At 42.4% G+C, this 18,721-nt stretch overlaps 1 protein-coding gene across 1 annotated transcript in view; it reads right to left on the reverse strand.

The window, feature by feature from the left end:
• LOC109894892 (rasGAP-activating-like protein 1) overlaps positions 1-18,721 on the reverse strand; it is a 63,160-nt gene that overhangs the window by 21,767 nt on the left and 22,672 nt on the right. The window contains exons 6-8 of the mRNA XM_020488551.2: positions 6,478-6,559; positions 6,215-6,355; positions 5,938-6,029 (exon numbers count right to left, since the gene is read on the reverse strand). Of these exons, the coding sequence (XP_020344140.1) occupies positions 5,938-6,029; positions 6,215-6,355; positions 6,478-6,559 (315 nt within the window). The remainder of the gene's footprint in view (positions 1-5,937; positions 6,030-6,214; positions 6,356-6,477; positions 6,560-18,721) is intronic.

Genomic DNA, 18,721 nt, shown 5'->3' on the forward strand with positions numbered 1-18,721 from the left:
TGGCATTAGAGGAGTGGAGACACTGGCTGGAGGGAGCCAAGGAACCATTTGTCATCCTCACTGACCATCGGAACCTTGAGTACATACGGACAGCGAGGAGACTGAATCCGCGCCAAGCCAGGTGGGCCCTCTTCTTCACCAGGTTCAACTTCACTCTGACCTATTGCCCAGGTTCTAAGAACATCAAAGTCAATGCCCTGTCCCGTATCTACGATTCGGGAGAGGCTCCTCTCCAGAGGGCACCCATAATCCCATCCTCCCGAGTCATGGGTCCAGTGGTTTGGGACGTAGATGTGGACATCCGCCAGGCTCTAGAGAGTGAGCCCGCACCCCAGAATTGTCCTCCCGCGTGCATCTACGTTCCCACAGGGATTGGCTGCTGACCTGGGCACACACATCTACGTTCCCACAGGGATAAGGGATCGGCTGCTGACCTGGGCACACACATCTATGTTCCCACAGGGATAAGGGACCGGCTGCTGACCTGGGCACACAAATCTACGTTCCCACAGGGATAAGGGATTGGCTGCTGACCTGGGCACACACATCTATGTTCCCACAGGGATAAGGGATTGGCTGCTGACCTGGGCACACACATCTACGTTCCCGCAGGGATAAGGGATCGGCTGCTGACCTGGGCACACACATCTACGTTCCCTCAGGGATAAGGGACCGGCTGCTGACCTGGGCACACACATCTATGTTCCCACAGGGATAAGGGATCGGCTGCTGACCTGGGCACACACATCTATGTTCCCACAGGGATAAGGGATCGGATGCTGACCTGGGCACACACATCTATGTTCCCGTAGGGATAAGGGAGCGGCTGCTGACCTGGGCACACACATCAATGTTCCCACAGGGATAAGGGATTGGCTGCTGACCTGGGCACACACATCTATGTTCCCACAGGGACAGGGATAAGGGATTGGCTGCTGACCTGGGCACACAGCTGTAGTCAATGGACATCCAGGTATTTCTCACACCATCCATTCCCTCACTGAGAAATACTGGTGGCCCACCTTGGTGCAGGATGTTACGCAGTATCAACTCCTGTTCCAAGTGTGCTCAAACCAAGTCCCCCCCCCCCCGGAATGCTCCAGCAGGGAAGCTCCTGCCGCTTCCCGTGCCTCAGAGACCTTGGTCCCATCTATCCACTGACTTACTGAGTTACTGATCTTCATTCTAGTGGTAGTGGATAGATTCTCCAAGTCATGTCGCCTAATCCCTCTTCCTGGTCTTCCCACTGCTCTTCAGGTCACTGAGGCACTTTTCCAGCAGGTCTTCCGGCATTATGACCTTCCGGAGGACATCTCAGACCGTGGCCCCCAATTCACATCCAGAATTGGAAAAGCTTGGGGTCAAGGTTAGCCTCACATCCGGGAAGCGGCCTCAGTCTAACGGGCAGGTGGAGAGGATGAATCAGGAGCTAGGGAGGTTCCTGAGGACTCACTGTCAGGACTGGCAGGGTGAGTGGGCACGTTCCCTTTCTTGTTGGTATTGTTATTGTGTATCAGCGTACTGCCTTATGTTAGTGTCGTGTTCTTGGTTTTGTTTTATTAAAACGTTTCACCTGCTTCCGACTTACCGCCCCATCATTACAAAAGCTCCTCTATGATTCAGCTACAGTCACTGGAAGAGTAAGAAAAAATCTGAGAGCGATCCACAATTGTGGACTGTTTTATATTATTCTTAAAGATTTCGCACAAATCAGAAAAAATGCAACAATATGTCTGTGAAACTACAGTTGAAGTCGAAGTTTACATACACTTAGGTTGGAGTCATTAAAACTTGTTTAACAACCACTCCACAAATTTCTTGTTAACAAACTATAGTTTTGGCAAGTCGATTAACAATTGTTTACAGACAGATTATTTCACTTATAATTCACTGATTCCCAATTCCAGTGGGTCAGAAGTTTACATACACTAAGTTGACTGTGCCTTTAAACAGCTTAGAAAATGTCAGAAAAATATGTAATGGCTTTAGAAGCTTCTGATAGGCTAATTACATCATTTGATACAATTGGAGGTGTACCTGTGGATGTATGGCAAGGCCTACCTTCAAAATCAGTGCCTATTTGCTTGACATCATGGGAAAATCTAAAGAAATCAACCAAGGCCTCAGAAAAAAAAATTGTAGACCTTCACAAGTCTGGTTCATCCTTGGGAGTAATTTCCAAACACCTGAAGGTACCACGTTCATCTGTACAAACAATAGTATGCAAGTGTAAACACCAAGGTACAACGCAGCCATCATACCGCTCAGGAAGGAGATGTGTTCTGTCTCCTAGAGATGAACGTACTTTGGTGTGCAAATCAAAGAACAACAGCAAAGGGCCTTGTGAAGATGCTGGCGGAAACCGGTACAAAAATATCTATCCACAGTAAAACAAGTCCTATATCAACATAACCTGAAGGCCGTTCAGCAAGGAATAAGCCACTGCTCCAAAACCACCATAAAAAAAGCCAGACTAAGGTTTGCAACTGCACATGAGGACAAAGATCGTACCTTTTGGAGAAATGTCCTCTGGTCTGATGAAACATAAACAGAACTGTTTGGCCATAATGACCATCGTTATGTTTGGAGGAAAAAGGGGGAGGCTTGCAAGCCGAAGAACATAATCCCAACCGTGAAGCACGGGGGTGGCAGCATCATGTTGTGGGGGTGCAGGAGGGATTGGTGCACTTCAGAAAATAGATGCAAAATTATGTGGATATATTGAAGCAACATCTCAAGACATCAGTCCGGAAGTTAAAGCTTGGTCGCAAACGGGACTTCCAAATGGACAATGACCCCAAGCATGCTTCCAAAGTTGTGGCAAAATGGCTTAAGGACAACAAAGTCAAGGTATTGGAGTGGCCAACACAAAGCCCTGACCTCAATCATATGGACAATTTGTGGGCAAAACTGAAAAAGCGTGTGCGAGCAAGGAGGCCTACAAACCAGACTCAGTTACACCAGCTCTGTCAGAAGTAATGTAGGAACTTATTGTGGGAAGCTTGTGGAGGGCTACCCAAAACATTTAACCAAAGTTAAACAATTTAAAGGCAATGGTACCAAATATGTATGTAAACTTCTGACCCTCTGGGAACGTGATGAAAGAAATAAAAGCTTAAATAAATAAATCATTCTCTCTACTATTATTCTGACATTTCACATTTTTTAAATAAAGTGGTGATCCTAACTGACCTAAGACAGGGACTTTTTACTATAATTAAATTTCAGTAATTGTGAAAAAGTTTAATTCTAGCTGACTAAGGTGTATGTAAACCTCCGACTTCAACTGTATATATTCACAGTATTATTAATGAATAGTGGTTTATTTGGTAGCCTTTCGTAGTGTGACTTAGTGTGATTTTACAAATTTTGTGATTAGTGTGATTTTACTAAATTGCATTAGTACTGTACAAAGTTAGAGGTGCGCTATTTGATAGATTCCCCCTACTTCAGGCTCCAGTGTTGAGACCTGAGGTCAACCTACCCCCGCCCCCACCCCATCTCGTACTTCTGGGTGCGAGACCTTCCCAGGCAGTAGCCTGCTTAGCTCACAAACTAAACTCAGCAAAAAAGAAAAAGATAATTTATAAAAATCCAAATATTTTCACAGATCTTCATTGTAAAGGGTTTAAACATTGTTTCCCATGCTTGTTCAATGAACCATAAACAATGAAATTGCACCTGTGGAACGGTCATTAAGACACTAACAGCTTACAGACGGTAGGCAATTAAGGTCACAGTTATGAAAACTTAGAACACCAAAGAGGCCTTTCTACTGACTCTGAAAAACACCAAAAGAAAATTGCCCAGGGTCCCTGTTCATCTGCGTGAACATGTCTTAGGCTTGCTGCAAGGAGGCATGAGGACTGCAGATGTGGCCAGGGCAATAAATTGCAATGTCCGTACTGTGAGATGCCGAAGACAGCGCTACAGGGAGAGAGGACAGACAACTGATTGTCCTCACAGTGGCAGACCACATGTAACAACACCTGCACAGGATCGATACATCTGAACATTACACCTGTGGGACAGGTGTACAGAATGGCAAAAACAAATGCCAGAGTTACACCAGGAACACACAATCCCTGAGGGCTGAGGGCTTGTAGGCCTGTTGTAAGGCAGGTCCTCACCAGACATCACCGGCAACAACGTCGCCTATGGGCACAAACCCACCCTCGCTGGACCAGACAGGACTGGCAAAAAGTGCTCTTCTCGGATGAGTTGCGGTTTTGTCTCACCAGGGGTGATGGTCGGATTCGCATGTATCGTTGAAGGAATGAGTGTTACACCGAGGCCTGTACTGTGGAGCAGAATCGATTTGGAGGTGGAGGGCCCGTCACGGTCTGGGGCGGTGTGTCATAGCATCATCGGACTGAGCTTGTTGTCATTGCAGGCAATCTCAACGCTGTGCGTTACAGGGAAGACATCCTCCTCCCTCATGTGGTACCCTTCCTGCAGGCTCATCCTGACATGACCCTCCAGCATAACAATGCCACCAGCCATACTGCTCGTTCTGTGTGTGATTTCCTGCAAGACTGGAATGTAATTGTTCTGCCATGGCCAGTGAAGAGCCCGGATCTCAATCCCATTGAGCACGTTTGGGACCTGTTGGATCGGAGGGTGAGGGCTAGGGCCATTCCCCCCAGAAATGTCCGGGAACTTGCTGGTGCCTTGTTGGAAGAGTGGGGTAACATCTCACAGCAAGAACTGGCAAATCTGGTGCAGTCCATGAGGAGGAGATGCACTGCAGTACTTAATGCCGCTGGTGGCTACATCAGATACTAACTGTTACTTCAGGGACACATTATTCCATTTCTGTTAGTCACATGTCTGTGGAACTTGTTCAGTTTGTCTCATTGTTGAATCTTGTATGTTCACACAAATATTTACACATGTTATGTTTGCTGGAAATAAACGCAGTTGACAGTGAGTTTCCTTTTTTGCTGAGTTTACAAAAAATACCCCATAATGACAAAGCGAAAACACATTTTTTGAAATTATTTGGATACAGCTTTAAAGAACATTTCGATACAGGTAGGTAGTGACAGGTAGGCTAGTTAAGGATCATATCACATCTACCTTATCTAAGCACTTCATGATGACAGAAATGAGTGCTATGGGGCGATAGTCATTTAGTTCAGTTACCTTTGCTTTCTTGGGTACAGGAACAATGGTGGACATTTTGAAGAAAGTGGGGACAGCAGACTGGGATAGGGAGAGATTTAATATGTCCGTAAACACTCCAGCAGGCTGGTCTGCGCATGCTCTGAGGACGCGGCTAGGGATACCATCTGGGCCGGCAGCCTTGCAAGGGTCAACACACTTAAATGTCTTACTCACATCGGCCATGGAGAACCTAACCTTAACCCCAAACCATAAAATGAATTCCTAACCCCAAACCTAAACTGAACAGGCCATGCTGCTGCTCCAGTTTCAACTTCCACCTGACTGTGCTGCTGCTCCAGTTTCAACTGTTCTGCCTTATTATTATTCGACCATGCTGGTCATTTATGAACATTTGAACATCTTGGCCATGTTCTGTTATAATCTCCACCCGGCACAGCCAGAAGAGGACTGGCCACCCCACATAGCCTGGTTCCTCTCTAGGTTTCTTCCTAGGTATTGGCCTTTCTAGGGAGTTTTTCCTAGCCACCGTGCTTCTACACCTGCATTGCTTGCTGTTTGGGGTTTTAGGCTGGGTTTCTGTACAGCACTTTGAGATATCAGCTGATGTACGAAGGGCTATATAAATTAATTTGATTTGATTTGAACCCCAATTATAACCCTAACCTTAAATTTAACACCTAAGCCTAAAATAGCCTTTTTCCTTGCAGGGACTGGCAAAATGTCCCCACTTGTCTGAATGTTCCTTGTTTTACTATCCTTGTGAGGACTTCTAGTCCAAAAACAAAGAAAACACATACACACACCCCTTACCCTGCATCATCCTCATGGTTTCCCAGGGGCAGCAGACGAAACCAACCCTGCAACACAGGTGTCTTGTGCAGGCAAGCAAAAGGGATTTCCACCTGAACAGGAAAACAAATAACCGAAACATCATACCATACACTAAACTGAAACAGCACTCTAGCACCAACAATACATATTGGCATTTGTAAAAATATGAATGATTCCACATAGTAGAAATAAGTATAATGTGTCCTCACAGAATAACATAAGTAACCCATAGACATTAGGAACATAACCTCTTCACCTTTCCCAGGAAGTCATTCTTGCCCACCATGTCCCAGTCCCAGACTTCCACTGTGACATTCCCTCCCTCAGTCAGCTCCCAGGTCTCCAGCTCCAGCTCCAGGGTCTCACTCCAGTGTGGATAACGAGTCTTCTTAATGATCTAACACACACACAGAAAAACCCTTCATGTACTATTTCACATGCTCAAATCAGTCTTTGTTTCCACTAAAGTTGGTGATAATTCAGACATGAACATGTTATCTGGCTCATCTCCCTCCTCACCGAAGTTTCTGCACTGTGGTTATTGAAGAGGATTCTGGCAAAGGGGTCAGAGGTTCCAGAGATGTCTCTTGGCGCCAGGTCTCTAAGAGGTCAACGAACAGAAACACATTTATGTATGAGCAACCCCCCAGCCCCTTTACCTGTCCCTATACATGGTGCTGGAATGATTCAATGAGTGAGATGATATGTGCAGATCATTCCTCTAGATTTTACATTACTCTGCTAAATCTAAAGATGAGAGAACTTTGAACAGCATAGAAGCCTGTTAGATGGGCCTGTGTTGTGAGACAGTAAGTGTCGTGAGAGTATGACTCAGACTGAACTGCATCCATGAGCAGAAGGCAAGTCGGCTAGAGACAGACTCTTTCACAGAGAGCCAGTTAGTGACCTGTTTATACATCCAGTTTTCATGATCAAACCTGTCTCTCACTGCTCCCAGTGCTAAGACGAGGTGCATTCTCACTCAGATAAGTGAGAGCACAAACCACCATGGTATATCAGTCTCTACAGAGATAAGCAATGTCTGACAAACAGAGACAAAGCTATACTGGATACATTTTGTTGAATACATTCTCATGTGTAAGAGATGTGAATGGGCCTGTAAGATAGTTAGCTATGTCACCGTCATCATAGCAGCAAAAATACTTGGACCACAACAGAAAGCATATTTACCACATTCAGGGGCCAGGGCACATAATCCATTAAAACTATGTTCTCATTAGGAGCCCATTGCTGTCTACAGGACACAAATGCAAAGGAGCACCAGACTTTCTTAACTCTGCTGTTTGATACAATCCCACTGGGCACACCAAGTCATTTCACTGTGGACATTTTGGCAATATTTGGTTGAGAAGTCGATCAATGAGGTTTGAACCTTTAATCACCCACTCAAAAAGACAGCCAGAAGTTTGTTGAATTCCCAATGTGTTATCACTATGCTTTCAACCAATATAAAAGCAAAGCCAAAATCCAATGGAAAAATAAGGTCAGATGTTTTGTTTAGTTGTCTAAATGTGTTATCAATGCGCTTTCAACCATTTAAAACCACAACAAAGTTCAAATAGAAATACAATGTCAGATATTTTGTGTTTATACAACAACTTAATGTGTTATTATCGTGCTTCATCTAATAGCACAACCAAATTACTTGGATTGTAGTTGAGATTACATTAAAAGTACATGGTGCAAGTGATCAATGCTGATTATTACAGAAATTGTGATCTCCACTGAGACTATCAACATTTAAATGATATCTAATGCTGAATGATGGATAGTTTCATCTGAGCCACTGGCTTAATCCTATTCTTTTTTCTTTTGGTTTAGTTGGAGACGTGAATCCAACATTTAATTTATTAACTTGTCGACAAGTTGATGGGCTATTTATACAATTGCAAATGTGGTACTGAAATGTGTTTGGATGTCAACAAATTCCAGTTTGTCTACAAATTAATCATTTTTATGTTGGATTCACATCTCCATCTCAACCAATAATTAAAGTTAAAGAATAGGACTAAATTCAATAAAACTTTATTTAAAGTGCTTTTTTTTTCATCTTTATTTAACCAGGTAGGCCAATTGAGAACAAGTTCTTATTTATAACTGCGACCATGCAAAAAACACAAAAACAACAGAGTTACACATGGGATAAATAACACAATAGAAAAATCTGTAAACAGTGCAAATGAAGTAAGGAGGTAAGGCAATAAATAGGCTATAGTGGCGAAGTAATTACAATTTAGCAAATTACACTGGAGTGATAGATGTGAAGATGAGAATGTGCAAGTAGAAATACTGGTGTGCAAAAGATCAGAAAAACAAAAACAAATATGGGGATGAGGTATGTAGTTGGTTGGATGGGCTATTTACAGATGGGCTGTGTACAGCTGCAGCGATCGGTAAGCTGATCAGACAGCTGACACTTAAAGTTAGTGAGAGAGATATAAGTCTCCAACTTCAGTGATTTTTGCAATTTGTTCCAGTCATTGGCAGCAGAGAACTGTAAGGAAAGGAGGCAAAAACAGGTGTTGGCTTTGGGGATGACCAGTGAAATATACATGCTGGAGTGCGTGCTACAGGTGGGTGTTGTTATGGTGACAAGTGAGCTGAGATAAGGCGGAGCTTTACCTAGCAAAGACTTACAGATGACCTGGAGCAAGTGGGTTTGGCGACAAATATGTAGCGAGGACCAGCCAACGAGAGCATACAGGTCGCAGTGGTGGGTAGTATATGGGGCTTTGGTGACAAAACGGATGGCACTGTGATAGACTGCATTTAATGTTTGATTTGATTAAATTTAGTCCTATTCTTTAACTTTGATATTAGGTTGAGATTGAGACGTGAATCCAAAATACAGTGCCTTCGGAAAGTATTCAGACCCCTTGACTTTTTACACATTTTGTTACATTACAGCCTTATTTTAAAATGTTTATTTTTTAATTCCTCAGCAATCTATAGAAAATATCCCATAATGACAAAGCGAAAACAGGCTTTTAGAAATGTTTGCAATTAAATAAATACCTAAATACTTATTTACATAAGTATTCAGACCCTTTGCTATGAGCTCAGGGCCATCCTGTTTCCATTGATCATCCTTGAGATGTTTCTACAACCTGATTGGAGTCCACCTGTGGTAAATTCAATTGATTGGACATAATTTGGAAAGGCACATACCTGTCTATATAAAGGTCCCACAGTTGACAGTGCATGTCAGACCAAAAACTAAGCCATGAGGTCAAAGGAATTGTCCGTAGAGCTCTGAGACAAGATTGTGTAGAGCCACAGATCTGGGAAAGGGTACCAAAAAAATTCTGCAGCATTGAAGGTCCCCAAGAACACAGTGGCTTCCATCATTCTTAAATGGAAGAAGGTTGGAATAACCAAGACGCTTCCTAGAGCTGGCCGCCTGGCAAAACTGAGCAAATGGGATAGAAGGGCCTTGGTCAGGGAAGTGACCAAGAACCCAATTGTCACTTTGACAGAGCTCTAGAGTTCCTCTGTGGAGATGGGAGAACCTTCTAGAAGGACAATCATCTCTGCAGCACTCTACAGCACTCTGCAGCACTCAAGATGAACGGAGAAAGTACAGAGAGGTCCTTGATGAAAACCTGCTCCAGAGCGCTCAGGACCTCAGACTGGGGCAAAGGTTCACCTTCCAACAGGACAACAACCCTAGGCATACAGCCATGACAACGCAGGAGTGGCTTCGGGACAAGTCCCTGAATGTCCTTGAGTTGCCCAACTAGAGCCCGGATTTTAAACATCTCCGGAGAGACATGAAAATAGTTGTGCAGCAACGCTCCCCATTCAACCTGACAGAGCTTGAGAGGATCTGCAGAGAGGAATGGGAGAAACTCCCCAAATACAGATGTGCCAAGCTTGTAGCGTCATACCCAAGAAGACTCAAGGCTGTAATCACTGCCAAAGGTGCTTCAACCAAGTACTGAGTAAAGGGTCTGAATACTTAAGTCAATTTGACATTTTCTTTTTTAATAAATGTACCAACATTTCTAAAAGCCTGTTTTTGCTTTGTCATTATGGGCTATTGTGTGTAGATTGATGAGGGGGAAAAAAACTATTTAATCATTTTTTAGAATAAGGCTGTAACTTAACAAAATGTGTAAAAAGTCAAGGGGTCTGAATACTTTCTGAATGCACTGTATGTGCCTTTTGTAATTGTTTTAATTGATGTAGTACTGTTCTTGTCTTATTAATGTTCTGTATTATGTCATGTTTCATGTTTTGTGTGGACCCCAGGAAGAGTAGCTGCTGCTTTTGCAACAGCTAATGGGGATTCCAATGAAATACCTCAAACTATTGTTAATTTGTAGACAAACTGGAATTAAAGCCAGACTAATTCAGTGGAACTATCCAAGCAGGAGATACCTCTCCTTCAAATGTTTATATTTGGTTGCATTGACAACCAAACAAAATATAAATATCCAGTTTGTCTACAAATTAATCATTTATATGTTGGATTCATGACTCCATCTCAAGCAAAATTATAAGTAAAAAAAATAGGACTAAATCTAATCAAACATTCAATGCACTTTAAATCAAGTTTGATTTAGTCCTATTCTTTAACTTAGATGTTTGGTTGAGATGGAGACGTGAATTGAACATATTAAACATCAATGTGAAGATTACATTTGAAATCAATGAAAGCTTGATGCCCTAGGCCTATATGTATTGTCTCGTTTTAGTTGAACCCTGGTTTGAATTAATTTGCTTTGTTAAACCTACCCTTTGGAATGACTTTGATAGTAACAGTGAATATATTTAGTTATTAAAAGGTCTCCATTTAATCATTCTCAAAATAGCACATTGGTAGTAAACAATAGTGATGGGGGGGAAAAAAACTGTACTTCCACCAAAATGCCAGTATTTTTCCTTCATAGCTTGTTCTCCATCTGCTTTTTAAATAGGGAGCCAATTTGTTTTCAGCACTTTTATTCTCATGACTAATCAAAAGTCATTTTCTCATGACTCTCTCTGTCTCTCTATTGTGAGCAATATGCTTGGAACATCGAATCGCAATAAAATCATAGTATCGAATTGCAAATACATGTAGAATTGATTGGAAAGGAGCATCAAGTTCATCACCTTTCACCACCCTGTGAAGTTCATCATAACTTATTTCATCATTAGCCTAATAAACTGAATGCGTTCCTGACGAGTTGTAGTGGGAGGACCACGCAACATGTCATTGCGTGACTTGATGGTTATTATATAAATATTTGCGTATACGTGTTTCCGCCGACATTTCTTGCATAATTAATTTTACAGACACAAAAAGATCCCAACGTGTGTAGCGTATTTTGTTTTGTCAACATTTTGAAAGTTACCCAACATTTTTCTGTTTCCATCAGGCCTGTCATGACATTCTTTTTTAAAGATTGGTTTATGTTGAAAATCGGATGACAATGATGACATAATCCTGTGGTTTGAAATGTCACCCTCAAATCAGTTGATGTCTTTTCAAATCCAATTTGCTCCATGATTCCACATCACAATAGGTAAACAAATTTTGTTGAAACAACGTTAATTCAACCAGTTTGTGCTAGTGGGATGTTTCCCATGCGGTGCTCTGCTTCCATGAGAGAAAACAAAGTTGTTTCATCCCATAATCTCAAGTTTCTGGAACGGTATCCTCATTATTCTTGGTTCTCACCCTTTGCGCAGAAGTTGGTGGAGAACAGGCATGAATTATCCGGTTTTGTTATGTTTAATAACTCTTAAATCAGACAATTAACATGCAGTCCACCGAGCTACTATCTGCTAGTCCTCATTGCTAGGTTAGTCCTATTACCGTAGTTCGCTAGGTCAGTCATACCTATCAGACATTACTACATATCAGCTTTTCTGAGAGGAATCAAAATTATAACATCCTCTCGACCAAATACAAATATTTGTTTTTCAATAACATCCAGTATATATTTTTTTGTAACATATTAACATACGTTTTGTTTTTCTCTAACATCGACAATACACATAACTGTGTCAACTAGGACATAGGGGTAGACAGCCCTTTGTCCACAGGAACATAAGGATTATTCTGCCCCAAAACAGTTGCTGTTCCTATACCTCTTTCTTTCTTATGTTTTTCTTATGTTTTACCTCTCGAGGTCATTCTCACCAGTTGTGGTGAGGCTGGCTGAGGTGGTGGACTGAGTGAGGGAGTTGGCTGGACCTCACTTGTAGACTGGGTGACTCTTTTGTTGTTCTGCTGCTGTCTCTCTGGAGTAGGTGACTCTGGAAAAGCCTGAAGGTGTTGCATGTTTCTCTGAGCGATGGTGCCGTGTTCAGTTTCCACAACGTAGGATCTCGGCTCTGGAGATTTGCTGATGACAACTGCTGGTGTTTTCCATCCTTTCTCTCAGTCCAGCTTGACTCTTACACTCTGTCCAGGGTGTAATTCCGGTAGGGGGCGCACTGAATGCCTCCTGTTATAGAAGAACTGTTAAACTTGTTTAGCTTTCTTGTCCTTCTGTTTAACACTGTTGTGGCTGATGCGTTTTGGTTGGAGTTTCTCATCAATCACGGGGACCGTCGTCCAGATCTGACGTCCAGTCATGAGTTGTGCTGGGCTTGCTCCCGTTGCGCTGATGGGCGTGGCTCGGTAGCACATTAGAGTCATGTGTGGGTCTGGTTGTTTAAGAATTTGCTTAGCTGTCTGTACAGCTCTCTCCGCAGCTCCATTTGCCTGCGGATAATGGAGACCGGAGGTGGTATGAGCAAAATCATACTTCTTTCTGAACTCCTTGAACTCAGTGCAGACAAACTGAGTAGCATTGTCACTAACGAGCTCTGTAGGTACAACATACCATTGAGGCGGTTGATGACCTGCTGGCTAGTGGTAGTGGGCAGGTGAGCTATTTCTATGTCCCTAGAATAGTAGTCCACCACTATGAGGTATTTCTTGCCCTATAGCTCACACAAGTTGGCTGTGATCTTCTGCCACGGACCCTTAGGTAAAGGTGTGATGACAAGTGGTTCTCTCTTTTGAGTTGGTATGTTCTCTGTACAGAACCTGCATGACATCACTTTTCTCGCGATGTGGGCACTGATGCCCGGCCACCACACCGACATCTTGGCTCTTTCTCTGCACTTTGTCAGCCCCATGTGACCTTTGTGTATCTGTTTCCCTCTGTGAAGCTGTGATGACAATCCTGTCTTGATATAGCACAAGTCCGTCCCGCTCCGATAGATGCGCTCTCGCTGTGTGGTATCCCTGTAGAGTGTAGGGTAGCTAGGGTAGCTGCACTATTCTCTGAGGCCAGCCTTTTCGGATGTAGCCCATGACCATTTGGAGGTGTGCATCGTTGCATGTCGCCTCTCTGATGTCATCCGACCTGTGTGCAGACACTGGTCTGTTCTCTTCCACAGCCTCCACATATGCTTTGACTTCTTCTTCTGTGTCTGACGTGTTTTCTTTCAGTGGGTTTCTTGACAGTGTGTCAGCCACCACTAACTGCTTCCCAGGGAACACTGCTTTCCCATTGACACGCATGAGGCGCATGAGCAGTTGCTGACACCTAAGTGGTGCTTTGTCCAGGTCGTACGTGTTGATCAATGGAACGAGTGGCTTATGGTCTGTATGTAAAACAAAGCTGCCCAACCCCTGCAGGTAGTGGGCAAATCGTTCGCATGCACATACACCTGTAAGGCACTCTTTTTTCATTTGCGCGTACCTTCTCTCAGTCTCTGTGCGTGAACAAAAAACACAACAGAATGGAGCTCGCCTTCCTCTTGTTCCTATAGGAGTGTAGCTCCGAGGCCATAGCTACTTGCGTCTGCACTGACCACAGTTGGTTTGCCGGCATTGTAGTATGCCAATACCTGCTCCTGTGGGTCTCCCCACATCTCTCTTTTCAATAGCTCAGTGATGGGGTGTAGCACTGATGACAGGCCCGGCTCAATGATGTTTGTTGGACTGGGCATCTCGGAGACGTCTTTCACTTTGCTGTCATCCGGCTTTATCCCATCCGCTATGATCACATGACAGAAGTACTGGATCTCCGACTTCCCAAAGTGGCACTTGTTTTTGTACAGCTTTAGTACTGACTCTTTGATGGGTTGCAGCTGGGTTCAAACGGTATCTGACAAAAACCACTAGACGCATCGAGTGTGGAGAAGACTCTCGCCCTGGATAGCTTGGGTACTATATCCTCCAAGGTGAGTAAGATGAACCTCTCCCGCTTCACTGCTTCGTTGAGTCGTTTTAAGTCTACGCATGTTCTCACTTTGCCATTTTTCTTCATCACCAGCACCATGGGAAGACACCAGTCTGTAGACTCGGTTTCTCCCTCTGATGCCATTTCTTTCCATTCTGTTGAGTTCATCCTCCGCTTTTGGAAGGGAGTGGAAAAGGAATTCCGCGTGGCGAAGTCAGAGAATAGGGGACTGCATCGGGCCTAAATTCAATCTTGACCGGTTCACAGTTCAGTGGCCCTATCTCTCCAAACACATCTGTGCTGATCTCATCTGCTCTGAGGAACAAACTCATCTTGCAAGCAACGGTTCTGCTAACTTGGTTATTAGCATATGGTCCTTGAATCACAAAGATCCAGAATTGGTACTTTTCTCCTTTTCTTTCACTCATGGCTAAGAATTTTCCCATATAGTCAAACCTGCCACCTGGGCTGCGAACATCAGTTACAATGTTAACCAGCAGGGGGCGCTGTTGCATTCTCTGGTAAGTGCTCTGAGACATCGCTCTAACATCAGCACCGGTGTTAATCTTGAACTTTACAGGTGTGCCATTTACTGGGAGCTCAACATGCCACTGATCTTCAGACTACTTAGTAACTGATCCTAAAAAGAATGCCCCTTGCATTTCCTCTACATCCTCAGCTGTAACTTCTTTGACCATTTTTGTTTTGCATGCAATCTCAAAATGCCCCATTTTGTTACACTTCCTGCATCTTTCGTTGAGTGCTGGACAATTTTCACTGGAATCATGGCTGTGGTTACAACGTGAGAAATTCCCCTGTTTTGATTGACTATTTCTTTGCTTAAACTGTTTGTTCTATGCTGTGGTTTGCCTCTCATCAACGTAGTTCTCAGCTCCCACTCGCATGTCCGTGCTGCTTCTTTATCTGCTCAGACTGGCATGTGATTTGTATCGCCTTCTCCAGTGTCAAGTCTGCCACCAGCTGTAGCTTTTGTGAAAGATCACTGTCCATAAGGTCAATCACAATCCTGTCCCTTATTTGTTCATCCTTTGTAGTTCCAAACACGCAGTGTTCAGCTAGCTCATACAGATTCCTTACAAAAGATTCCATTGTCTCTCTCCCCTTTTTATTTTAATCCGTTTATGGAAACATGCTCGTTCATGAATCGCTGTGGCACAAAATGTTCATTCAGTTTTTCAATCACCACATCATTGTTGAACTCATCATTAAAGTAATCAAAGGAGAATGCATTGTAGAAAATCTCTGCATCTTTCCCCATTGCATAAACTAGTGAATTCACCTGCACCACACCGGTCTCCTTATCCAGTTTCGATGCTACTCGAAAACAGGAAAAACGTTGTCTCCAGATCGCGACGGCTGTGAAAAATCGAACGGCTCTGGTAGGTTGAATTTCGACATTTCCCCACTAATCTTCGACGTGTGAGTTCTTTAATTCTGACAACATGTCATGATGTAGGCCAGGCTGTGAATTATCTGGTTTAGTTATGTTACAAACTCTTAAATCAGGCAATTAACATGCAGTTCACCAAGCAACTATCTGCTTGTCCTCACTGCTAGGTTAGTTCTATTAGCGTAGTTCGCTAGGTCAGTCACATCCGGTTATGACGATGACACGCATAACCAATCAATTACAGATATATCTATCAGACATCACTACAGTGTACAAATGTTGTTAGGATTAATTTAGTAGAAAATAACTCAATTGAACCCCCTAATCTCAAATGTTAGGCAGTAATGAGAGCTTGCCAGATCTAGTTAGAAGCCCTCCTTCAGGGGATCTTGAGCACATTGCCACTGATTGCTCAAACCCTGCAGAAACAGCCAAGCTGGACAGATGCCATGCTTACAGTGCTCAGTCCCCATCACGTTATTGAAACCCTCTCAGGGACCTCTCTGCCTCTCATTTCTTAATGGGTTTCTCTGTGGCACATTCCTTTTTCTAAATGAGCGTATCCTCCTCAAAATCTGCTTAATGTAACTCTGTGGCCTTGGTGTCTGCTGGCACTTCAACAGGCGGGTAAACACAATCTCCTCTGGGATTTGTATTTATTTTAAGAATAAAGGCGACATCAATAACATACAGTGCCGTAAGAAAGTATTCACGACGCCAATGGTGACTTTAAAACAGTTACACAGTTTACATGGCTGCGATTGGAGAAAATTGAGGATGGATCAACAACATTGTAGTTACTCCACAATACTAACCTAATTGACAGAGTGAAAATAAGGGAGCCTGTACAGAATACAAATATTCCAAAACATGCAACATGCATGTGGCAAAGCCATCATTTTTTTTTCCTGAATACAAAGTGCGGGGGATTTGGGGAAAATCCAACTACTACTACTTTCAAGCATAGTAGTGGCTGCAACATGTTATGGGTATGCTTGTAATCGTTAAGGAATTGGGAGTTTTTCAGGACTTAAAATAAACGGAATTGGAGCTAAGGAGCTAAACGCAGGCAAAATCATAGAGGAATACCTGGTTCAGTCTGCTTTCCATCAGACACTGGGAGTTTAATTCACCTTTCAGCAAGACAATAAGCTAAAACAAGGCCAAATCTACACTGGAGTTGCTTACCAAGAAATCAGTGAATGTTCCTGAGTGGCCAAGTTACAGTTTTTACTTAAATAATCTTAATTCAAAAGGCATTCGCACATCTGAGCTATCTTTTTTGCATGTGCATGGTAACAGTTGAATAAGGTGAGAAAAAAGAAGGAACCCGCCCACTGCTCTTTATAGTATCACTGCTCTTTAATAAGCTTTACTTATAGGTCTCAAGGCCTTCCTCAGAGCTTTTGTGAGTTGTTTTAAGATTAGCACCCTTATGATAGACACAGCTCCACCCACATCCATTCCATGCATCGAATGGGCTTGGAGTCCAGGGAAAATGAGTGTTACCAAACATAACAACTCGCATTTCATAAATATTTAATCATGTGTGTACATAAAACGTATTAAACACATCTGTAAAACCACAATGAGGACATCGACCCATCAAGCAACTTTTCATAAATCATTGGGAATAGCCCAAGATAAGCGTCAGAGAAATTTGAAATGGGGGCATTAATTAACATTTACAACATAACATACATAGGCATTTCATCATTAAGACCTTTGGGAAATAATGTCTGGAGGGTGAAAATCCCAAAACATTATATTTTGCTCAGAGTATTATCTATATCACCTCCCCTATCTGATATCTTAACTTTCTCTATGCCACAGAACCTAAAAGTAGAATGTCCTGTTTTTGTTCATTAAAATGTACTGCGACTGGATAATCCCTGTTGTTACTCCTCATTTAACTTTTATGTTCATGAATTCTGTTTGAGAGAACAAGCCCACATGAACATGTAATCATGTAGATAACATGGGTGGGTTTGAGCACGTAATAATGTAATTTATTTGGAACCTGTATGTGGGTGGCAGAAATATTCACACTTCATATTACTGCACGGTGCGCAACCTCTGCATTTATAGCTACCATTCGGAAGAAGGCGAAAAAATGCCTGACTGATTTTCTTTAGTGGCTGGCAGTTGGCATGGACCAATTCATCCCGTAAGTTTCGACCTCTCTTATATACAATAGGTGGTGGATTCTTAAATTCAGCTGGCAAAACTGTGTCCGATGATAAAACATGCCAGTGTTTCTTGACAGCATCTCCATATTTGGAAGCGCTTCGGTCGACTGACTTTCGGCAGGGATTTGACGACAAGAAAAATACAAAAAGTTCACACGCATAGAAAGCGATTTGTGTGTTCAATCAATTTTGAATTCAGGCTCTAACACAACAAAATGTGAAATAAGGCAAGGGGTATAAATACTTTTTCAGGCACTATTGATGATAAACATTGCAGATATTGTCAATAAAGTTTTTTATGATTTCTTTTATCGATATGACATTACATAACACTAATTATAATAAAAACCTAACAAGACAGGAAACAAGACAGCACCTTTCAACCATATATATCAGTGGCTGGAATATTAAACAACAAGTATTAATAATAATATAAAAAAGTTACAATAATAATCAAATTAATTATTTGTACTAACTTACACCCTCGCTTCTCACGCGCATGTCCCTTAAATAAATCCAAAAGTGATCCCACATCGTACTAAATTTCCCTTTCCTCTCCTGTCATTTTGCTATCATTGATTCATGAGATGCAGTCGCCACCATAAATTTGAGCCAATCTGTTGATTTCAGACAATCTGCACTCTTCCAGTTATGAGTATAGTAAGAAAACCCACTGAGGCAAAAACAAACTTTTCTTTGCTAACGTCTGGTGCTAAAATATAGTGGTGGAAAAAGTACCCAATTGTCATACTTGAGTAAAAGTAAAGATACCTTAATAGAAAATGAAAGTGAAAGTCACCCAGTAAAATTCTACTTGAGTAAAAGTCTAAAAGTATTTGGTTTGATACTTAAGTATCAAAAGTAAATGTAATTGCTAAAATATACTTAACTATCAAAAGTAAATGTACAAGTATAAGTAATACAAAATTCCTTATATTAAATGTTTATGGCTGCAGGGGCAGTATTGAATAGCT

This window comes from Oncorhynchus kisutch, linkage group LG8 (genome assembly GCF_002021735.2).
Source record: "Oncorhynchus kisutch isolate 150728-3 linkage group LG8, Okis_V2, whole genome shotgun sequence".
NCBI lineage: Eukaryota > Metazoa > Chordata > Actinopteri > Salmoniformes > Salmonidae > Oncorhynchus > Oncorhynchus kisutch.